Below are 22280 nucleotides of genomic sequence, written 5' to 3'. Positions count from 1 at the left end.
CGTATTGCAAATGGAGGGAAAACCTATAGACAACTGCCACTGTTCGTAGGAGGAGAAGAATGCTACTACGTTGATCCCCTTACAGGACAGCGAGTGAATAGGGAAGAAGACTGTACCCTAGGGGCAGCCCTGGAGGTAGATCAGAGGGGACCATACGTGGAGGCTGAGGTGGCTGGATGTCCTACGACCTTTTTGGTGGATACGGGGGCCACTCGATCCACTTTGAGATCGGCGGTAGTCCCAGGTCTGCCAATGTCGGGAGAAACGATCCAGGTGGTAGGAGTCGCAAATAGGAGAATGACGAATCCTCTGACAGAACCAGTATCAGTGAAGATAGGGAATTACAGTGATGAACACCAGTTTGTGATTTGTGACTCAAGCCCTGTGTGTCTGCTAGGAAGAGATCTGTTGTGTAAACTAAACTGCACCATATATTGCACGCCTGAAGGAGTAGAAGTGCAGACTAACGATGATGATGCCGATTTTAAGGTTGTAAACTCACAGGGATGTGTGGAACTATACCCTACCCTAACGGTTGAGGAGCTTCCACAGGACTTGAAGGAGACAGTGTCAGCTGAGGTGTGGGATTTTACTGGAGAAGAAATAGGACTGATTAAAGGGGTAGAACCGGTAAAGATCATGGTAAAACCCAATGCCGAGTATCCAAGAACACCACAATATAAGTTGACCCCGGAGACGATTGCAGGAATAAAGCCTGTGATCGAATCCATGATTAAACAGGGAATACTGAAGGAGATCGTGGGAAGTCCATGTAACTCCCCGATTATGGGTTTGCAGAAGCCTAGTGGGAAATACAGAATAGTGCAGGATCTTCGAAAGATTAATAATATTGTTGTTTCATGTTGTCCAGTGGTACCGAATCCATCAGTGATATTGTTTCAGATACCGTTCCAAGCTGAATGGTTCACAGTGATAGATTTGGCCAGGCTTTCTTTTCAATCCCTCTAGATGAGGAAAGCCAATATTTGTTCGCTTTTAAGCTGGAAAATCGCGTTCTAACATGGTGTCGTATTCCCCAGGGGTATACAGAAAGCCCATCGATTTTTAACCAGCTGCTGAAGAAAAATCTTGAAAGTCTAGTACTGCCCATGAACTCGGTTCTGGTTCAGTACATAGACGACCTACTTGTGGCGTCAGAAACTGAGGAAGCTTGCAAGGTAGACACCATCACCTTACTAAATCACTTGGCCGAGAACGGACACAAGGTGTCTCCAAGTAAATTGCAGTATTGTCTGACTGAAGTGCAATACTTGGGCCACAGGATTGAAAAGGGAAAACGGAAGGTGTCTCCAGACAGAATAGAGGCGATCATGAAAATGAGTGTGCCCAAAACACAAAGAGAAGTCAGGATGTTTCTAGGTATGGTCGGTTATTGTCGGCAGTGGATAGCCAACTTTTCACTGAAGGCAAAACCTTTACAGAAACTGACGCACAAGGGGGTGAGTGATCCGGTACCATGGGACAAGGATTGTTTGATGGCGTTTTTACAGCTGCGGGAGGACTTGTGTCGTGCCCCGGCTTTGGGAATGCCTGATTATGAGAAACCATTCTTGCTTTACTGCTGTGAAAGGGAAGGTTGTGCATTAGCAGTTTTGGCCCAGATACACGGAAATGCCCGTAGACCAGTTGCATACTTTTCGGCTACCTTAGATCCAGTAGCCGCAGCGTTGCCCGGATGTCTCAAATCCGTTGCTGCAACGGGTGTCAGCATTGAAAGGTGTGAAAATGTGGTTATGGGACATCAGTTAGTGGTGTACGTGCCGCATTCTGTGGAACTGTTAATGACTAGGACCAAGACTCAGCATCTGACGAATAGCAGGCTCACACGCTATGAGCAAGTCATATTGGCTGCTGAGAATGTGACCCTAAAAAGATGCTCTGTCTTGAATCCTGCTACTTTGATGCCACTTCCTAATGATATTGATGATGAAATTTGTACAGATCATGACTGCCTTGATGTGACTGAACTATGCACCAAACCAAGACCAGATATCGTAGATGAGCCATTGACTGACCCTGATGAAATATTCTTTGTTGATGGTTCATGCGTAAGAGACAATATCGGTCAGCTGAGAGCAGCATATGCAGTTTGTACCATTACCGGAGTAGTGGAAGCCGCCTGCCTGGAAGGAGTACATTCCGCTCAGGTAGCTGAAATCATTGCTTTGACCCGTGCCTGTTTGGCAGGCAATAAAATTCGAGTCACCATATACACCGATAGCCAGTATGGTTTCGGGGTAGTTCATGACTATGGGCAGTTGTGGTCTCAAAGAGGTTACATGACCTCCTCGGGTTCTCCCATTAGGAATGGAGAATTCGTGAGATTATTGTTAGAGGCATTGCAAGGTCCAGCAGCTATAGCGGTTGTTAAATGTGCCGCGCACACAAAGAATACAGATTTTGTGTCGCAAGGTAATCGATACGCAGATGAAGTCGCACGTTACTGTGCGGATCAGGGGTATTCCCTCACCAAGGTAGAAGTGGGGGGAATACAGGAAAGAACTGATTTGACTATGTTGTTAGAAACTGTAGACACGTGGGATGAACTGAAATGCGTCCAGGAGAATGCACCTGATTTTGAGAAAAAGGCATGGGAAACAGCTGGTTGTACCAAAAGTGAGATGGATTTTTGGATCTCCGCAGATGGGAGAGCAGTTTTACCAAACGAACTTGTTAGTCCAATGGCAAGGAGATTGCATGGACCAGCACACATAGGTAGAGATGCCATGGTGAGAGTATTCAGACAAACGTGGTACAATCCGAAGTTTAGAGTAGCGGCAGAAACAGTATGTCAGCGTTGTGTGATCTGTCAGCAGCTAAACGTAGGAAAGAGAACACCAGTCACATTGAGTCACATAGGGAGGTCTGGGGGGCCTTTCAATAGAATGCAGCTGGATTTTATTGAAATGCCCAAGTGCAATCGACTCAGATACGTCTTAGTGATTGTCTGTATATTTTCCAGATGGGTTGAAGCTTACCCTACACGTAGGTGCGATACACTTACAGTAGCAAAATTGTTGCTTAGAGAGCTGATACCGAGGTTTGGGGTGCCATCCTCTTTGGAATCGGACAGAGGAACACATTTCAACAGTGAAATAGTGAAGATGCTATGTTCAGCCTTAAGTATTGACCAGAAGCTCCACTGTAGTTATCGACCAGAAGCTTCGGGGATTGTAGAGCAAATCAACAGCACCATAAAATCCAGACTTGCCAAAGTTTGTTCATCAACGTCCTTGAGTTGGCCTGATGCACTTCCATTGGTTCTTATGAGCATACGCAGCACGCCAGATAGAAGAACAGGTCTCTCCCCACACGAGGTGCTAATGGGGAGAGCTATGAGACTGTCATCGGTTCCGACTGCAGCATTGTTGAACATCACAGACGATTTGATCTTGGACTACTGCAAGGGACTATCTGACGCCATTCATTCTGTGTCCCTCCAGGTGCAGGCTGCAGAGGTTCCATCAGCTCAAGACCTGTGCCATGACCTGTGTCCTGGGGACTGGGTCCTGGTGAAGAAACATGTCAGGAAGAACTGTCTAGACGTGCGCTGGCGTGGACCATTTCAAGTCATACTAGTTACGAACACTGCAGTAAAGTGTGGAGGCTTGCCCAACTGGATACACGCCTCACACACCCGAAGAGTTCCAGCACCTCTGGAAGAAACAGCTCCTCTCTCGGATGAAAATCCAGCGGAAAGCAGAGAAGCCACAGAGAGGGAAAGTCAAGCTGTAGAGGTGATCGAAGAGGCCGAGCCTGTGTCGGAACAGGCTGATGACGGTCAGGACACCCGTGAGACCGAAGTTGCCTCAGAAGAGGAAAGTAGCTGGGAGTTCGGATCAGACACCGAACAAGCTGTAAGGGGTCAAGAAACGAGTCCAAGAACAAGGAGCGGGAGGACAAGGAATGGAGAAGCTAGTTGGCCAGAAAGAAGGAGAAGGTCAACCTTGAGAGCAAATCCAGAGAGCACCCTTGTCCCGATCTCTGAAGATTCAGATCTAGACGAAGGAGCTACGGACTCAGGCTCTGAGAGTCCGAGAAGATCAAGGAGGGTACGTGTGCCCTGCAGAAGATACGCCACCCCTGAGTGGACTTATCTAGCAGCAGATGTCTTGGGGACAGAGATCTGGGAGAGTGAGAGAGGTGCAAGTGACCAATCTCGATCCAATTGTGACAGTGGAGATATGGATGTTGACGCCTGGAATCGAGACTGAGGGGTTACTGACCTTCACACTTCCCGTTCCCCTTACCTAAGTCGGATCAAAGACCTAGTGCTGAATCGATTAGAGTTTCCAACTTTGGGTCATCCAATACCAGCACAGGAAGAAAAGGTCATTCGTTTAGAACTATTGAAATATGCCATTAGAGCTGCAGGTACTAGAATCATTGTAGATGCATAAAGACTTTTTGTGATTAAGCTATAAAGAAGAAGATAACCTAGCGCCGAGTGGAAAGAAGAATAAAATTAGGGATTACATTTAGAGGACGGACGGGTTAGGGTTGTCTGTGGCTGAAGTAAAAAGACATTGTTGTGAAAAAGAGACTTTTGTTGGTTAAGAGTGCTTCACAGACTGAGAAATCAAATAAAGCAAATAAAGACCTGAAAGAGAAAACTTTTCCTCGAAAAAGAAAGGAGCCACGTTGTTTGATAACATGGAGAATGGCAACCCAAACCGAAAGGTCAAATGCATAATAGGTACACTAATAGCAGTAGTAATTTTTCTCATTATTACGGTAGTTACCATATCATACATAGTAGGACATGCAAGTGTACAGGAGACAACAGATGTAAAGCCTGTAACGACTTTGAAACCTGCTCTTGTTGGGAAGAAGGAGGAGAGCAATGTAATTCGTGAAAAGGTGTTATTGGCAGATGAAGCTCGTAGGTTACACGTAGACGAGTCGCAGGGAAATTTTAGATCAAACGCATATGCCAAATTATTGTACGAGTATATTGATGCCATGGAGGCCAAAGATTGTTATGTTTGCATGCAATTGCCGGCTTCTGTAGATGAAGGCATCAGGTATCATCACCTCCCACTGACATATGGGATAACATGTAGTTTATTGCTTAGTATATTTTATGGTAGAGAAGGGTTTGAGTACTACTTTTCAAATTATGATTCGGTACTGCCTGAAGTCCCGAATTATAAACAAATGAATAAGTGGGACTATCACAAAAAGGAAGATAGATTAGCAAAATTCTTTCTTCCTTGGGATACATTAGATACTTCATATGCACGCCGAAATAATCTAACTTGCAAAGTGTCAGAGGTTGAGAAGAAATTCATTGGACAAGTAGATGACAGGTACAGGAGGCAGAAGATTCTAAAAATGTCAGGACAATGGAAAACAGATTGGACCGAAGAGGAAAAAGCACACAAAAAGAAGGGTAGTAATGGTCCAATAGCTTTGGATAGAACGCAGAAAGGAAAGTTATGTTTAACTCGAAGCAAGACATATTATGAGAGTGTATTTGTAGGTGAAGTTAGTTGTGAACATGCTTTTCGGTTGGAATATTACACGAAAGATTTCATGAAAGGGATGCAAGCGATTCCTAATGTATATTTTGTATGTGGAAGAAATGCCTATGTAAAATTGCCTGACAATTGGTATGGTTCATGTTATTTGGCAATTGTCTTCCCCAAAATATATCATGCAAAGGATTTAGAGATCATAGAGGGAAAGGCTTCGACAAGAGGGAAAAGGGAAGTAGGAGATGTTGAGGTAGTTGGAGACGTATTCGGAGCAATGTTTCCTCTTTTAGGTTTGATACTTAATGATGTTAAGATAAGGAGACTAGCTACAGTTGTGGATAGATTGTCTGCAAGTACTGCAAGGTCATTGATGCTAGTAGAAGGAGAGATGCAGTCGATTAGGGCAATGGTTCTTCAGAACCGTCTTGCTTTAGATGTTCTGCTAGCAAAAGAGGGCGGAGTTTGCAAGGCTTTGAAGGTCCAGGAATGTTGTACTTACATTCCAGACAATTCAAAACCACTTGAGAAGGTTATACAGAACATTACTGAGATACATCAAGAAATCGAAGATTTGACAAAAATAAATGTGTGGGAAAAAGTAGGTCATGGAATGGGAAAAGTTGGAGGTTGGTTTGCCAACCTTGGTAAAAGTGTTGTTTGGTACATTTTGAAACCTGTCTTAATAATATTGATTTGCATAATCACATTGTGGGGTTTAGTGAGACTGTACAAATGGTATAGGTCAAACCGGTTACAAAGGTCCATGAGAAAGCAAGAAAGAAGATTAGCTGCTTTGCAAGATCAGCAGTATAGAAGTTTAAGAGCTCTCGAGACGATAAAAAGGGGGAGCCTTGTAACTAGTTCTGTGTAAAGCGACATTCAAATTGAGGTGTTAGGGATGACCCCTAGAGGTCATCAAAGGGGGGAACTGAGAGAGCGCAATTTGAATGAAACATATGTCCGTACCATATTTACAAGCCTATAGCATAAAGTTAGAACTTGTAACGTGAAATTAGCACTTGTAGCGTAAGGTTAGCACATGTAACTTAAGTAAAAAGAAATGTATCTGTATTTACTCTAGAATGTGCATTAGAATTAGAAAGGCCCATATACATAGGCTGGGCTAATATAGAAATGTGAAAATGCTTCAGAACAGTAGAACGTGCTAAACAGAGTTCATGTATTTATGAAGTAATTAAACGGAGAAAGAGATGAAATGTAAATTGAAGAAAAGTGCAGACTATATAGCACTGTGTAAGATCGAGAGTATAACATTGTATTTTACGTAACAAGGATTCGATTATAATGAATAAGTTGCTAATTCGATTATATATATATATGTGTGTTAAAAGTCATACCGTGTAGAAGAGTTTGTAGGAATTTTAGAATGGTGTGATCATATGCTATTCTAACCTAACGGACCAAGGGTTCGCAAGAGTGTAGTCCACTGCATATAATTTAGTGGCCTCTCAGGGATAGGGGGATAGCTTTGATCTGTACGTGCGAGCCAAGAGTCAAGGGTCTTGTTAAATTAAAGTGACAATACTGGACGAAGTTATGGCCTAGTGAGATAAGGGACGCTTGGAATTTGGGGTCCTGTTTCGAAGTGTCTGTTTTCGAGGTGACCAAAGGGGTTATAATCACAACTGTAATGAATAGAGCTCTGTTAAAGTGATAGACTTTGGTTTGAAAGTGTCAACTGGAATGTCATGAGGTTACCAGCAAGATGACGAAGACGGCGCCTGAGAAGAAAAAGGTCAACTTAACAGACGACTCGAAGAGACGTAACGATGGGAAAAAAAACAGAAGCGGGACTACGTGAAATGTGTACATGGTGGGCGTCTCAAAGGGGCGTTCCATCCATACTGTGATTTTGTATTTAGGGACAGCACCCCGGGGAGAAGGCAGAGCAGATGGCCTGAGCAAGAGAAGAGAGAGAGAGAGCAGTAGGCCGAGGACCCTTAGAGAGCGGATGGGTAGGCAGAAAGGGTACTGCTTCTCGACATAGGTTTCCATCAGAGATTAAGAGAGTTTGAACTTCTTTGGAAGTCAAACTGCTGACACCTTTTTAGGTAAAGGACTTTCTGAGTAGGGATGCCATCTAGCATAGAGTAGGGACAGATTTAACTTGTTTATTCTTTTTATGTAAATGACGCATCATATTCATTTTGTGTCTATGCTATTCAATTTGTTGATTTTAGAATTGGTTTTGATTGTATTCGTTTGTAGACTGAGATTCTTTAGGGAATTTATGTTCCTTTTAGTTCCTGTATACTTGTTGAATCTTATCTTGAGAGGATTGTATTTGCAATTAACGTTGGGTTTATATTAAACTTTTTAAACTTTACAAGTCGTAAGTGGTTCTTCAGAGTTGCGTCAGTCCATGGGGTTGATTTAACTTATGTGGGTTTGCCTTTTACTCAATGACAGTCAATAATCGATCCAAAAAGGACGAATGAGATAAGTATCTAGGTGATCAGAAAAGATATCAAAATCTCATTCCCCGCACTACTCAAACATGGTTATAGAGACTATGTTAGATTTAGAGTTGCTATGTTTCAAACACCATACGTTATTTTGGGGGTTTCTTCTACCACTCCACTCCACCTATGCAATGCTGGTAGTGACATTGATTGAGACTGTGCTCATATTGTGGGTGGCTGAGTTGGCAATGATTGAGTTGGTGAAAGTACTGCAGGTGTGGGTGGTGCACAAGGCTTGACTGGCCGTAACGGGCATCTGGCGTTTCTCCAAAAAGCTGGAAAGGTGAGGACCAGTTCTGTTGCTGGGGGCCGGTTTATTGCTGAGCTGGGGGTAGTGTGTTTTGCAAATTGTTATGGGTTTAAAAGCTCCCGCTGTGGAATTCCTTTTATATCCAGCAGTTTTCAGGCAACAATACAAATATCATGATTACTCTGGTTAATGTTCCTGCTGGAGAGGGCTCAGAATTGTATCTAGTGGCAGTTTTGATACATCTAAAAGAGCTAAGAGGGCTCACAAGCCTGCTGCAAAGAACATTTATCACACAGATCACAGAACAGTGGGGCATATTACCAAGGGGGGCGATAGGCAATTATCGCCGGTTTAGCGACAGCTTTTAGGCGATAGCGAGCAGTTTGGGGCCCGCTTTGCATGTCAGCGATATTTATCGCTAATGACATGCAAAGTGGGCGTAACCAACCTGTTAGCGACTGAAATCAGTCGCTAACGTCGCTATCGCCTATTAGCAAGGCGGGCGTAGCGATGGAAATATTCCCGCTATCGCCAAAAACTAACGCCTGCTCAGACCAGTTCTCAGCCATGTTATCCAATGGGAGGTGGATAACATGGCTAAGAGCATGTTTTCGCTAATGCGTGAATATCGCTGTATTCTCAGCGATATTCACGCTATCGCCGGAAAAATTATCGCTTTGGAGATAAACGCTGCTAATAGCAAGTTATCTCAGCGATAATTTCAGGCGATGCTTAGCGATAAAAAAATCGTTGCAAAGCCTAGTTAGCGATAAATATTGCTACTCGTTGGTAATATGCCCCAGTATTTTATGTGGATAGCTCAGTGGGCTACTGCTTTTGTCATAGAGATCCTTTCGTTACTTGCAGTTCATAAGTTACAATCGTAATATAGCACAGTGAGCTATGAACTGTCATCAAAGAGCTGCATGCAATCTGCATGATACAGTTTACAAAGTTATGTTTTTCCCCAATCTTCCATTATTATAATGTTGCTAAATCGGGTTTATTTGGGAATAAATTTATGTTATGAGTAAAGTCAAACCTAACCACTGTGTTACATTTTAAAACCCGAGTTTCTGCTTCTCCTGACCAACACTCTTAAAAAACATGCCTGCCAGTTTGGGTGACATTTGAATCCTACAACTCATAGTCACCTTTGTCTATGGAAAATTTTCTATACACTGGTTTATACACGTATGATTCATTACCTCTGTATGTGTGATGTAAAGTGCTCCGACACCCTACACTGGTATGAGAGGCGCTATAAAACAAATTAAATACATGTGAGAGAGAATCTATGGAGAGATAAGAGGCACTGTTGCAGGGTGATAGTGAAGGAATCTTTGGAGAAGAAGGCCTTTGGGGAGTGGGGGTTGCACACACGTTTTGTTGCACCAGGCGCCACCAGGGCTAAAGCCGGCCGTGCGCTTATTAGGGGGGGGGGGGGGGGGGTTGGCAAAATTGTCTTCCATAAGGCTCTCTGATTCCTGGCTGCGCTTAACAGGGAATGTGTGCACTTATGTTTTTTGTTTAGAGGAATGCATTCAAAATGGCATTGGACTAGGGATAGATAATATGGACTTAGGAGGTATAGCATTTGCAAGTTATACAACACAACTGAAGTGAATTTGTCACTGGTGCTATAAGGTAGGCAGTTCCCAACATCAACATTTATAATCAGCAATGCAATATTTAATGCTTGCAAGTGATAGAAGTGCTGCACTTGTCACTTAACCCAGAATCCACTGTTGTAAACCTTAAGTAACTAAAAAAGTGATGCAGCCCAAACAGGGTTCGAAATATATTCTGTTGTGTTTGTGAAACTGACCCAGCATCTCATCCATGGGGAGCAAGATGTCCCCGCCCCTTTTTGGCTCTTATCTATTTGTGAGGCTCTCAAGATAAATACAAAGGAGGACAGTGATATCATGTTCTTGGGTTCTAATGGGTGGAGGGGCTTGGGATTTGGAGTGGTGGAGGGGCAGAGCTTGCAATTCAGCTCCAATGTATTACAGCGCGTGCCCAATTTGACTGCGACACAGAAGGCTCAATGGCCCTTGAAAAGGGAGGGTGCATTAGGGCTCTCATGGCAGTCTGTTTTAGCTACTAGCCTCTCCAGGTATACATCTTATGTGTCCCGCTGTGGTGGTTTCCCCTGTCGAATTAGGAATGAGTTGCACTATTTCTGGGCAGGCCCACACCATATGGTAGAAGATTGCCACTGGATGCGGCCATTGTCAGCATTTTGGTGCAACCCAGGGAACATGCAGTGGATATGTGCGGGGAGAGATATGTTTTCAATACTTATGTTGAGACCCACAAAGATTGCTCTTCTTCAAGTTAAGGTGCTATAGATATCTTATAGTGCTACCCTTACATTGACAAGTTTTCTACTCTTGCATTGATGAGTCTAACAGAAATTTTAAAAGACAATACATAGAATCTAAAACATCAGCATTGTATATTGTACTGGTGCAAATAGGGTTGTGAGACAAAAGACATACAGTTACCATGTCAGAAATAAAGTGTTTAGATCCAAAGGCTAAACAATAGACATTTCACTTGCCAGTCTCTATAGATCATCTGACTTGTAGATGTGATATGTTTTGATGCACTGCTAGAAGTTGATGTTGTGGCAGAGAGTGGAAGAAACAACATCATAGGGCCTTAAAAAGGTTAAAATAAAAGTATTAATATATAATAGTATAACAGAATCAAAGTTACATTTAACTACAATTAAAAGGCTTTCAAAACACATTGTCAAATATAGTGTAAGAATTTAACAAAACAAGACATAGACATTATCTATAGCATGTTAGTCATATTGCTACCATAAGCCATACCTGCGTGCTTAGTTGGGTTGCATTGGAAGACCGGCTCGGTGTGTTGCCCTGCTGCGCTTGCAATGACTCCTGTCCCTGCTAAAGCAGCCAATCTACTCAAAAGAGTGACTGTATGAAAAGCGTACTAATACTTCTAGTGACTTCACAGACATAAATTATGTTTACTCTGACTCCAACTCTTAAACTGAATGGGTAGAGACATGTAAGTCTACGTTTTGCAGTAAATTTACAAACAGAAATCGTGAATTGGCTAAAGTAGTAAATTTACTCCAAACTGTAAGAGTAAATTTGCAAGAGTAGATTTACTCACGTGTAAGTTTACCCTTAAAAATATGCCTCCACATCTTTATTTTCATCCAACTCTAAGTCCTTCTGATTCCTTTCTTCAGTAGAAGGTGTCCTCACTTGTGACCAGTGGGGAAGGTGATAACACGAGCTCCCATGATAATCCTCCATCCCTCATCTCTAAGGCAAGGAATGAGCTGAGCTCTAATTATTCTCACAATAGTCAGTATACTCTACTCAGTGGCAAATGGAGGTTTTGGGAATGGAAAGAAAGAAAGATGCTGGATACAAGGTTGATATATCTTACTTCATAGGACTTATGCATCAATGTGGTCATCACGTGCTATGCTCTTCAACAAGCGTAGTCTGGTAGAAGATATATATAGAACAGGAAAATAGTGAGAAGAGTTATATAGTCTTGATGGAATATTGTCATCAGACCCTGACTCCCCATTCTGTGACATCTTACCTGATGCTTTGATGGTCACAGGAGTTACTTGGATAATTTGGATGTACTGGGAAACCCCCTCATCCTGGGAGCATCACAATGTCAAAGTAGGAGCAGCGAAGGACTTGCAGCAGCAGAATAACCAGCTGCTTCTAAACGGTGCAGATCTTCACAGAAATACACAAAGGCACCATTGAGATGCTGTAATATGACAAGCATTGACAGGGAAGAAAAAGACACAGAGGGAAGCAGAAAAAAACAAAGAATGAATACATTGAAAGCACTAAATGACAGCGAGAACCATACAGCGAGTACATTTGCAAAGCAACGTGGTGCCACTACTGGCACCTCTTATGCTGCCTCAGAGGTACCGAGTTCTATAACTTGACAACCTCATTGGCCTGACTCTCAAGTCTGCCTAGTGAGGCACTTTTTCTGCTCAGCTCCAGAATCTATAAGCTTGTATTCCAGTCCGTCCAGCCCTCCAAGCTGTCCTTCTAACCCTGATATCCTTCCCTGCGATGTCATCTGAAGCCCGTGTCTCTCCTTGACATTAATCTCTTTTTCTGCTGGATCCTGACAGAAGGTATGGGTAAATGTCTGACAGTTTTCCTGCCTTTTAGTTCCAGACTATGTTGAAGTAAAGTTAGTTTCCTTTTGCAGATAAAAAAAACCTACCCTTGCACTACCTCTATGTAGATTTCAAAGTCCTCCCTCCAATTTTCCCTTTTTATCCAGAGTTTCCCTCGTATTGCAAGTACACTGCAGTGCACTTCAGATTCCATGCACGGTTTTCGTCCTTATAATTCAAAAATTATTAACAAAACAGCAAACAAAAACAACAAAAGTGGTCGCTGCTGTCTAGTAAGAAAATAAACATATACAAGGCTACCGCTCTTGGCGGAGAGTACTGAAGTTGCTAGCCTAGATGTAAAACATGCACAAGTAGTGCTTCTAGGTATGAAAAAAACTTGGTCCTGTGATCTTTACACCTTTCAAACTGGAGAGGGTGAGAACCTCATCAACCGTCAAAAGATCATACTTAGAATTCTCGGGTGGGGGTGCCGGCGGCTGGGGGCATGGCCAGGCCTGCAGTTCCACAATGATCATAAAGTCAAGTCAAGGAAAATACTTCTGCCATACTGCCTCAGACATCAAAGTATCAGGGGTAGGGTGTCTATTATATGCCACCAAGCCTCAAGATTCAAGAAACAACGCAAATCATGCTTGCCTCAAAATATTATAACTCGGTATTACAAGCACCCATTCTCTTCACAGGTACCAAACGCACCTATACCAGACTAAGTCTGAAGTCAGGGATTGAATGTTTGCATAAGCATGTTAAAGTTCAGTGACTTTACAAGAATAGTTTTCCCCTCAATTACCAAGCAGAGTTTATAATTTTTTTATGATTTATTTTGGTGCTTTATAAAGCACCAACCAAGTGACATTGCGCTGTATGGTTTAAGTGGAAAACTAGCATGGCGATTGAGTGTATGAAACTTTCTCTTCACTACACAGAAACATGCAGACATAATTTTGGCTTTGTTTATCAAATATACATAAACTTTGGCATAAGCCTAATCATGAATCTTACAAATAATATTCTCTTAGAAGAGATTTGAGGAGTTATCAACCAATGGAATATTTGCGGCAAAGTGACAAATCAATTGTGTGTCTTGTGATTTTGTGCTGGTATGTTGAAAGCTGTGTAAAAATGTTATTGAAGAATTTGCTTTTTTGACTCAGTTCATGAACCATAATTTAAATGTAAACTCAAACCGATTGAGAGTGAGATACATTACCTCCTCGTTAGTCTTCCTCGCCACATGATTTACATAGTGAGCTTTAGCTCCACAACAGAACCCTCCAAAGCAAAAAGAAACCACCTCCCACCCCCTCCCAACATGGCCGACCAGTCCCACCTGACCTCTATAAGAGGCGGGCCGGCCCAACCAATCAGCCTGTTTTTTTTGTTCTGCACGATTCTCTCCAGAGCACTGTTCAGGTAAGATGGGCCGGCGTGAGCTGGCCCTGGGGTTTTAGGTTGTGGACCTGCTCTAGCGGTCTCTGATGCCTTTTGCCTACTAATTCCCCCCCCCCTCTTCCTTCCCCCGGTCCTGTGGGGCCGGTTAGGTGCTGCTGTAGCGTGCCATGGGTCTACAGGGGGGGGGGGCGGCCGGGAGGGTGGTGTTGTTGTACATGCCTATGTCTCCCCCGGTCGTTACTGAGGGGCCCGGGCCTTTGCATGGGCTTGTGGGTCCTGCGCATTCTCCTGTATGTGGTCATGCTGGTGTTTGTCACTCCCCTCCGGGTGTTTCCTGTATTCCTGGGAAAGGTTCGAAAAGTGAATGTTTTAATGACTCCAGGAATGGCGCTCTGACTACATGCATGTGCCTCGGGTACGGGGGGGTGTTGCGCAAGGCTTACACCCTCAGGCAGCAGTTGGCGCTGTGGCACTGCCTGCGTGGGTGATTCGACTGCTCCCCGAGTTGGGGTCATGGATATACATGTCCCAGGTTCGAGTCCGATGGGTCTCGCATTTCTATTTTATTTTAGGGGGAGAGGATTTGGCATAAGGGTCAAAGCCAGTCGAAGTCGGAGCTAGGGGGCCGGGTTTCAGCCTCGGCGTCTCTGGCTCGGCATTCTGTGTAGCGGTGCTGAGCACCGGATACCTCTGTCGCATTGGGCGCACTGATTTCTACAGTCACCGTGCTGGAGCCTTGCAGATCAGCGGCGCTTCGCCGGGGCACCGCGCTGTGAGGCCGCTTGTCCGGCGTCTAACCTGAAGGGGGGGGGGGGGGCGGACTCGGTCCTACCTTTTTTTCGGCGGGTCCTCGGGGGCTCGGCGATCCGGACCGGGTGCTCCCCTCCTGCGAACCTGGGACGCTGGTCGCGGCCGAGTCTCCCATCTACCTCCCTTCATGGAGGTGGCTGCCCTACGGGCCGCGGCGGTTTGCCGCGCTATGATTGGTTCCGGGCGCCTCCCACCTCTCGGGGGCGGGCCCGGAGTATTTGGAGTCTGTCTCCTTCTCGGAGGTCCGGCATTTCATTATAAAAGTGCTCCGCATTTCGGCTGTTATTTGCCAATGGGCCGTGTGCCTTCGGTACACTTCGTGTGGTGCTGATAATGGAACGGACGGTCCTCGCAGGCCAGGGTTCGATCCTGCCTATGCTGTGGAGGTATCCCGCGTGGAACTTTCTAACGGTTTTTGGTGCCCGGTAATGCCGGGCTGTTGCCATACTACACGTGGTGAAGGGGTAGTGTTTTATTCCTTCTTCGTACAGCCATAGGGCCTGTGAGGTTGCCTCAGTCACAGAGTGCCCGTGCTTATAGACATGGGGACAGTTCCATTTTTGTCCGTGTTCCCGATTCTGGCGCCCTGGGGGACTCGCCCTGGGCCGTCTGGTTGAGCCGGTCGCGAGTGTTCCACTCGTGTTGTCCCGTTCTGCGGCTGTAGAGAAGCGGATCGGTCCCTGGTGCAGTAGCGGGGTTCGATTCCCCGCCTCGGCACTCTATATCCCATCGACCCCACGGGGCTTTGGTAGCCTGGCCTCCTCCTTGGGCCTCGGGGAGTTGGTCGGGTTGGGACCGCCAGGGCTAGTGACTCAGTGGAATGAAGCGTCTACTGCAGGGGCTGGTGTTGACCTCGTGGTCGCAGGCTCAAATTCCGACGGGCCCACTCGGCCTTTCAGCCATCTGTTGTCAGTGAGATTATTTCCATTACGTTGGGTGACAACTGACATCTGTTAGTGGGCGCCAAGTTTCCCGTAGGGGTGATTGGGCACCTTGCTTGTGCTTGTGTTTGTTATGTAAGTGCTCGCTTCAGCAGCACATATTCTAACATTGGAACGATACGGAGTAGATTAGCATGGCTCCTGTGCAAGGAGGACACGCAAATTCGTGAAGCGTTCCATATTTCAGCGGCTTTCGTGCTTACGCCTTGTGCCCTTGCGGGGGGGTTGTGCGCGATTTTCGCATCATGTTGCGCTTCTGTGTCGGCCGGCTTGGCCCCTGCGCAGTTCAGGTGAGGACGTCCCGCCCTTGCAGGGGTGGGGTCCTTCGGCGGGTCCGGGCCCGAGTGTCGGCGGTGACCGGTCACATGCTGGTTCGGCCGCTCCCTGTCTCACCCTTAGAGACTGACTTTCGGCCCTCTCACTCCAGGGGGTCCCCTGGGGGGGTGGGGTGGGGGGGCGGTTGCCTCCGTTGCATACCGTCCTGGGCGGTGGCTGTCCCGGTTCTCGGGCTCTTCGGGCTTGCGGTCCGGTCTTGCGGATTTTCCGGGGGGGAAATGATTCGATCCCCGGCACCGGAGGCAGGTTAGCCCTGCACCATTTACTTCTGGGCTTTGGCTTACTTGATCTTCTCGAAGGCTCCCAGTGCATTGCCTTCGGGCCCGTGCGGGGGGGGGGAGCTGTGCTCCTGGCCCGCCTGGTGGACCTTATACGCCGGGTGTGGGTCTTGGGGTTCCCGGTCTGGCCGGGTGCTTCCTCACGGCCTCGTTTTTGTCCCCCCCCCCATGGGAACAGAGGCTTCACGTCTGGCGGTGTCTCTCAGCCGTCGGCTTCCGGGCCTATGTACGGTGGTCCCTTCGGTCCTCGTCTCGGGCTTGTCCTCCTTCGGGGGGGCGTGTGCCTGGTCCCGGTACTTCCCTCTGGTTCTTTCAGGGGGGGGGGGGGCGTCCTTTGGCGCCGGGTCGGTTGGAGGTCGTTGGGTTCTCCTGCGGCAGCTCAGCACCTCGTGCTTCGAGGGTTGCTGACTGTATTCCTGGCCGGCCGTTGTTTTTCTGTGCTCGCTTCTGCAGCACATTTCCTGAAATTGGACTGTCTTCCCCCGGGGTCCGACGGGGTCGGACAGAGCTCTACCTGTAAACACACCATGTGAAGCATTGGTGGTTCAGTGGTGGGCTTCACGCCTGCCCCGCGGGAGGCCCGGGTTCGATTCCCGGCCAACGCATGGCTGCATCTGACCTTCGTCGCCTGGTCTCGCCCTGCCCCGGTGGTGTTTCGACGCCGGGGGCCTCGGCTCGATCTGCCTCCGAGGTCTCTGTTCACGGAGGGGGGCTCGGCCCTCCGGACCGGGTTCTACTCCTCCTTCCGGGTCCTTATTGCCCGTCTTTCGCGTGACCTTTGGGTCTGCTGGATCTCCCCCGTGCCCTCTGCGATCGCGGTTCCTCGGCAGGTGGCGCTTGGGCAGGGCCGGGGTGCTCATGGACGCCCGGCGGCGCATGGCCTGGTTTGGAACGTTGCAGTGGGGGCGTTCCTGTTTTTGGTTCCCGGCGGGGTCCACCGCCCCGGGTTCCCTCTCCGTTGACCGGGCTGGCGATTCAAGCCTCCTGGCCGATCCCGGATCTTCCCGGGCAGTGGTTGGGTCCCCCGCTCTCGGCGTCGGTGTTGAGCCGGCTCTTGTCGGCTGGCCTGCCTCCTTGTGCAGGCCTGGGTTTGGAGCGGTGGACGCTGCTGGCTCGGGGGTTGTGGCTTTGCTGCTGGGCTCCCGCAGGCATTCCAGTGCTCGCTTCGGCAGCACGTATACATATTTGGAAAGTATGGCACGGCTCCTGCACAAGGAGGACCCGCAGGATTCGTGGAGCGTTCCATGTTAGTGGAGACGTGTAGCTCTGGGGTTGGAGGCGGCAGTCCGGTAGCTGAGCGTGGTCCTGGACCTGAGTTCGATTCCCCGCCTAACGGTGGGTCTTGGGCTTCAATGCTTCCATGAACTCGAGAAGTCTCATGCCGGTGCCTACTCGTCTCACGGGCTCACACTTGCATCTCTGGGCGGATGCTTGCTTATTCTCCACTTGGGCCCCTTGTGGCGGGATGCCTGACTCTCACCTTGTATCCTGCAGCCTACGGTCGTACCACCCTGAAGGCGCCTGTTCTCGTCCGATCTCAGTAGTTAAGCTGGGTCGGGCCTGGTTGGTACCTGGATGGGAGATCTCGCAAGTGAATACCTGGTCGGGTTCCCGAGGCACGCGCCTTGTTGCCTTTTGGGCGATTCGTGCGCCAGGCACATCGCAATACACTTGCATTCTCCCTCTCTCATTCTACGAGCTCTTCGGGGCCCGCCCTTTTGGGACCCGGCCCTCGGTGGCGGTTCCTAGCCTGTCAGGTTTCCCTGGTGGCGAGGGTGTCTGCCGGGCGGATGGGCGTGTGGGGGTCGTTCCTCCGCTCCCCGCCCTACTTGCGGGTTTTGCCGGACGGGGTTGCTCCTCCGGCATGTCCCCCGTGTCCTTCCCGGGGCCCTTTCCCTGGGGCCTCAAACTCGGGTGGTGTCTTCCCGTTTTTTCCGACCAGCGTGGTTCCTCCCTTGTCCGGGCTGGTTGTTCGGCGTGCTGTTTTGGCTTCTCGTAGCCGCACGTTTTTCCTTTCCCGGTGGGATGTCCTGTGTTATGCCCTTTGGGGGGTAACCGGGTCTGGTGGCTCAGTGGACTAACTGCACTGCAGGGGACTGTGTTTGACCTCAAGGTCACAGGTACAAATCCCACTGTCCACTCGGCCATAACACCCGTTTCGTTCGGGCCACTTGCCCTCGTTCCTCCATGGTTCGCGGGCTTACACAGGCTGGCATCCTTCCCTACGCTTCGCTGGGTTCGGTGGATCCGGCGGGGGCCCAGGGTCGGTCTGCGAGGTGTGGCTCTGTTCCCTGGGCCCCCTTAGTGGGTGTCTCCTCTGTGGAGTTTTGTCTGACTTCGGCGTGGTCATCACCCGCCTGGTACGTGGGTCTCTAGCAGTCCCGGGGGGGACTTCGCTGGGGCCGTTCGGAGTGCTGGAGCTGCGACTCCTGGTTGGCCTCCTTTTCCTGGAGGTCTTGATTTCAGGTTTCCTGTGGGCCCTGTTTTCCTTTCAGTTGTTTACATCAACCTTGGGTTGGTTTCTCTGCATCACCATGTGGTGTTGTGGTTATGGTGGTCAATGAAGCCTTGTTGGCTTGGGTATTTGCTCACTATGTAAATCATGTGGCGAGGAAGACTAACGAGGAGGTAATGCCCCGGTTACTTACCGGTAATCTTCATTACTCCGAGTATAGTCTTCCTCGCCACATGAGTTCCCCCCCCCCTCCCTGTCTGGCTATCGGCTTCATTGTTTGCTTGGTAGATCAGGCTGATTGGTTGGGCCGGCCCGCCTCTTATAGAGGTCAGGTGGGACTGGTCGGCCATGTTGGGAGGGGGTGGGAGGTGGTTTCTTTTTGCTTTGGAGGGTTCTGTTGTGGAGCTAAAGCTCACTATGTAAATCATGTGGCGAGGAAGACTATACTCGGAGTAATGAAGATTACCGGTAAGTAACCGGGGCATTACTTCAGTAAGTCATCTCACTGTTCGTGAACCAGATTTTCCAGTTCATGAACATCGTTGTGAGAAAAGTAAGGAGCCTGTGGAGTGAAGGTTAGCACAACCCAACCAAAGAGGCGATGACTCTCAGGTCATGGCCAAAGGCTGCTAACTTTGCCTGATTGTCTTGGACAGACCACCATGGGTTCTCTGGCCTGAGTCAAATCCACACATGGTGAAACTCCATGACCAGTGGTATTTGGGTAAGTGTGTGTTATGGGGCATAAGGACTGCTGAAAATAGCCACAGGCTGTATTCAATGAGTACAAGAAACATGGTTTGAAGCAAATTATAGGCAGGTAAAAATATCACTAAAAACCCAAATAATCCACTAAACATATTATAAAAAGAATCATAAAAATACAGTTAAATGCTGGTATCACATATGATTTTATCAGTAGCATAATTTATGTTATCACAGAAGCTACAAATGGTTGCAACTTTATGTAACTGACAGGAGAATTGTAGCTGAGGCATAGAGACGTTGATAACGGCAGGGCTGTTTTACAGCTGGTTTAAGTTGTTTTTCAAGGTATCATTTCAGGGAGTTTTATTATCTGACTTACTTGTTTATATGTTTTCCCCTTAAGAAAATGGACTTGGTGCAAGTACCTCAGAAAGCGTATGGAAACTTCTTTGAAGGTGACTGCTACATCCTGCTTTCGGTGAGTAAGCTACATTTTCAATACTTTCATTTTTGTTCTCTTGAATTTGATGCCAGTCCTGAAAGTTGATGCATTCACTCTGTGAATACACTGTTAGCTATTAGCAGTCAGTTGATCAGCCAGGCTGCAATTCAGAATGGTAATTTACTTCCCTTTTTGTTTGAGAACCAGACCATATTAGGCTTGTGTGAGTGTGGGATCCTCGGATAGGTCTCTTACCTTCAGAACGAGAGCCCCGTGTTTGTCCGACCAGTTCCATCAGCTCCTGTACCAGCACTGTATTTCCATTGGGCTGCAGCTTCTGGAGGTACACGGGCTGTTCACCACTGTCACACTGAAGCATCCCGTGCAACCAAAGGCCACAAGAAGGCATGCCGTCTGGTGCCTCCTGTTTTGGTGCGGTACAAAAGGGGGTGGTGATGGACGGAGCATCTGAATCAATCAAACACTCACACCCAGTCAAAAGATCTGGGTTTAATCCATCACCGTTCTTTAGCCCAATCTGCCACCCCAGTTCAGACATGGTCATATGCAAATCAGTCTGACCCTGTGCCTCATGGGAACAGTCCAGCCCGAAATGCCAAGTCATGTCTTCCCTGGACCGGAAACAAGCTTCCGAGGACCGGTTTCTCGCATTCCAGCCGTCTTCAGCCCGGCTTGCTTGAATCCAGTGGCAAAGTGAGCAAGGGACTCACGTCTGAGCATACCCTGCCACACTTATGGCGGACAAAAGCGGTACAAAAGGGGGTGGTGATGGACAGAGCATCTCAATCAATCAAACACTCACACCCAGTCAAAAGATCTGGGTTTAATCCATCACCGTTCTTTAGCCCACTCTGCCACCCCAGTTCAGACATGGCCATATGCAAATTAGTCTGAGCCTGTGCCTCTTGGGAACAGTCCAGCCCGAACTGCCAAGTCATGTCTTCCCTGGACCGGAAACAAGCTTCCGAGGACCGGTTTCTCGCATTCCAGCCGTCTTCAGCCCAGCTTGCTTGAATCCAGTGGCAAAGTGAGCAACGGACTCACGTCTGAGCATACCCTGCCACACTTATGGCGGCCAAAAGCGGTACAAAAGGGGGTGGTGATGGACGGAGCATCTGAATCAATCAAACACTCACACCCAGTCAAAAGATCTGGGTTTAATCCATCACCGTTCTTTAGCCCACTCTGCCACCCCAGTTCAGACATGGCCATATGCAAATCAGTCTGACCCTGTGCCTCATGGGAACAGTCCAGCCCGAAATGCCAAGCCATGTCTTCCCTGGACCGAAAAAAAGCGTCCGAGGACCGGTTTCTGGCATTCCAGCCGTCTTCAGCCTGGCTTGCTTGAATCCAGTGGCAAAGTGAGCAAGGGACTCACGTCTGAGCATACCCTGCCACACGTATGGCGGCCAAAAGCGATACAAAAGGGGGTGGTGATGGACGGAGCATCTGAATCAATCAAACACTCACACCCAGTCAAAAGATCTGGGTTTATATCCATCACCGATCTTTAGCCCACTCTGCCACCCCAGTTCAGACATGGCCATATGCAAATCAGTCTGACCCTGTGCCTCATGGGAACAGTCCAGCCCGAACTGCCAAGCCATGTCTTCCCTGGACCGGAAACAAGCTTCCGAGGACCGGGTTCTGGCATTCCAGCCGTCTTCAGCCCGGCTTGCTTGAATCTAGTGGCAAAGTGAGCAAGGGACTCACGTCTGAGCATACCCTGCCACACTTATGGCGGCCAAAAGCGGTACAAAAAGGGGTGGTGATGGACAGAGCATCTGAATCAATCAAACACTCACACCCAGTCAAAAGATCTGGGTTTAATCCATCACCGTTCTTTAGCCCACTCTGCCACCCCAGTTCAGACATGGCCATATGCAAATCAGTTTGACCCTGTGCCTTATGGGAACAGTCCTAGAAACAGAAAGGGGGGGTTGTGCCCAAATTACCCTCATGTACATGAGCACATGACATCAAAAAGATGTATATAAATACAAAGAGGCACAGAGGGATCGATTCAGTGTTTATTTGTAATCAAGGTTAAATTAAAAGCCTTTATATATCCAAAAATGAATTTTATAGAGTAATAAATACACAAATTATGGTCACATATATAGCTGTATCAAACAACTAGATGGAGCAATTATAACGACTTTCGCCATAAAGGAATGCGTGGTAAAGATGCATTCGTAGTTCGGACCCGCATTGTTAAGGCAGGCGTGGTAAATGCCTGCATGATTCTGACATACAAACATCTCTAAGGTCTGGTCATCAACAGCTTATGGTCAGTCTGCTGGTTCAAGGAGCTAGTTGTGGTGGAGGAGCATTCTCAGCGCAAACAGCTCCCCAGCGTTTCTTCTCCCCACATTTGAAACACAGAACAGACAGGGGCGTAACAAACGCCCCCGCAGGCCCCGCGGTGCGGGGGGAGGCGCACTCTCCTCAGTTAATGAAGGGGGCCCGGCCCGGCCCCCCACCTCAGCTCTTCT

General features: G+C 47.7%; 1 protein-coding gene and 1 non-coding gene across 3 annotated transcripts in view; both read left to right on the top strand.

Annotated features, from left to right (window-relative positions):
* AVIL (advillin) overlaps positions 1–22280 on the top strand; it is a 411867-nt gene that overhangs the window by 147714 nt on the left and 241873 nt on the right. For both annotated transcript variants that reach the window (XM_086965687.1, XM_086965696.1), the window contains exon 3: positions 19726–19800. In XM_086965687.1, the coding sequence (XP_086821813.1) occupies positions 19726–19800 (75 nt within the window). The remainder of the gene's footprint in view (positions 1–19725; positions 19801–22280) is intronic.
* On the top strand, positions 15625–15731 carry LOC147749062 (U6 spliceosomal RNA). The gene has a single exon (XR_015300334.1). It is a non-coding gene; the product is annotated as a U6 spliceosomal RNA (small nuclear RNA).

The sequence above is a fragment of the Lissotriton vulgaris genome, chromosome 1_1 (genome assembly GCF_964263255.1).
Source record: "Lissotriton vulgaris chromosome 1_1, aLisVul1.2, whole genome shotgun sequence".
Lineage (NCBI taxonomy): Eukaryota > Metazoa > Chordata > Amphibia > Caudata > Salamandridae > Lissotriton > Lissotriton vulgaris.
The sequence above is the reverse complement of the archived record's forward strand: the minus strand, read 5'-3'. Positions and strand labels throughout refer to the sequence as shown.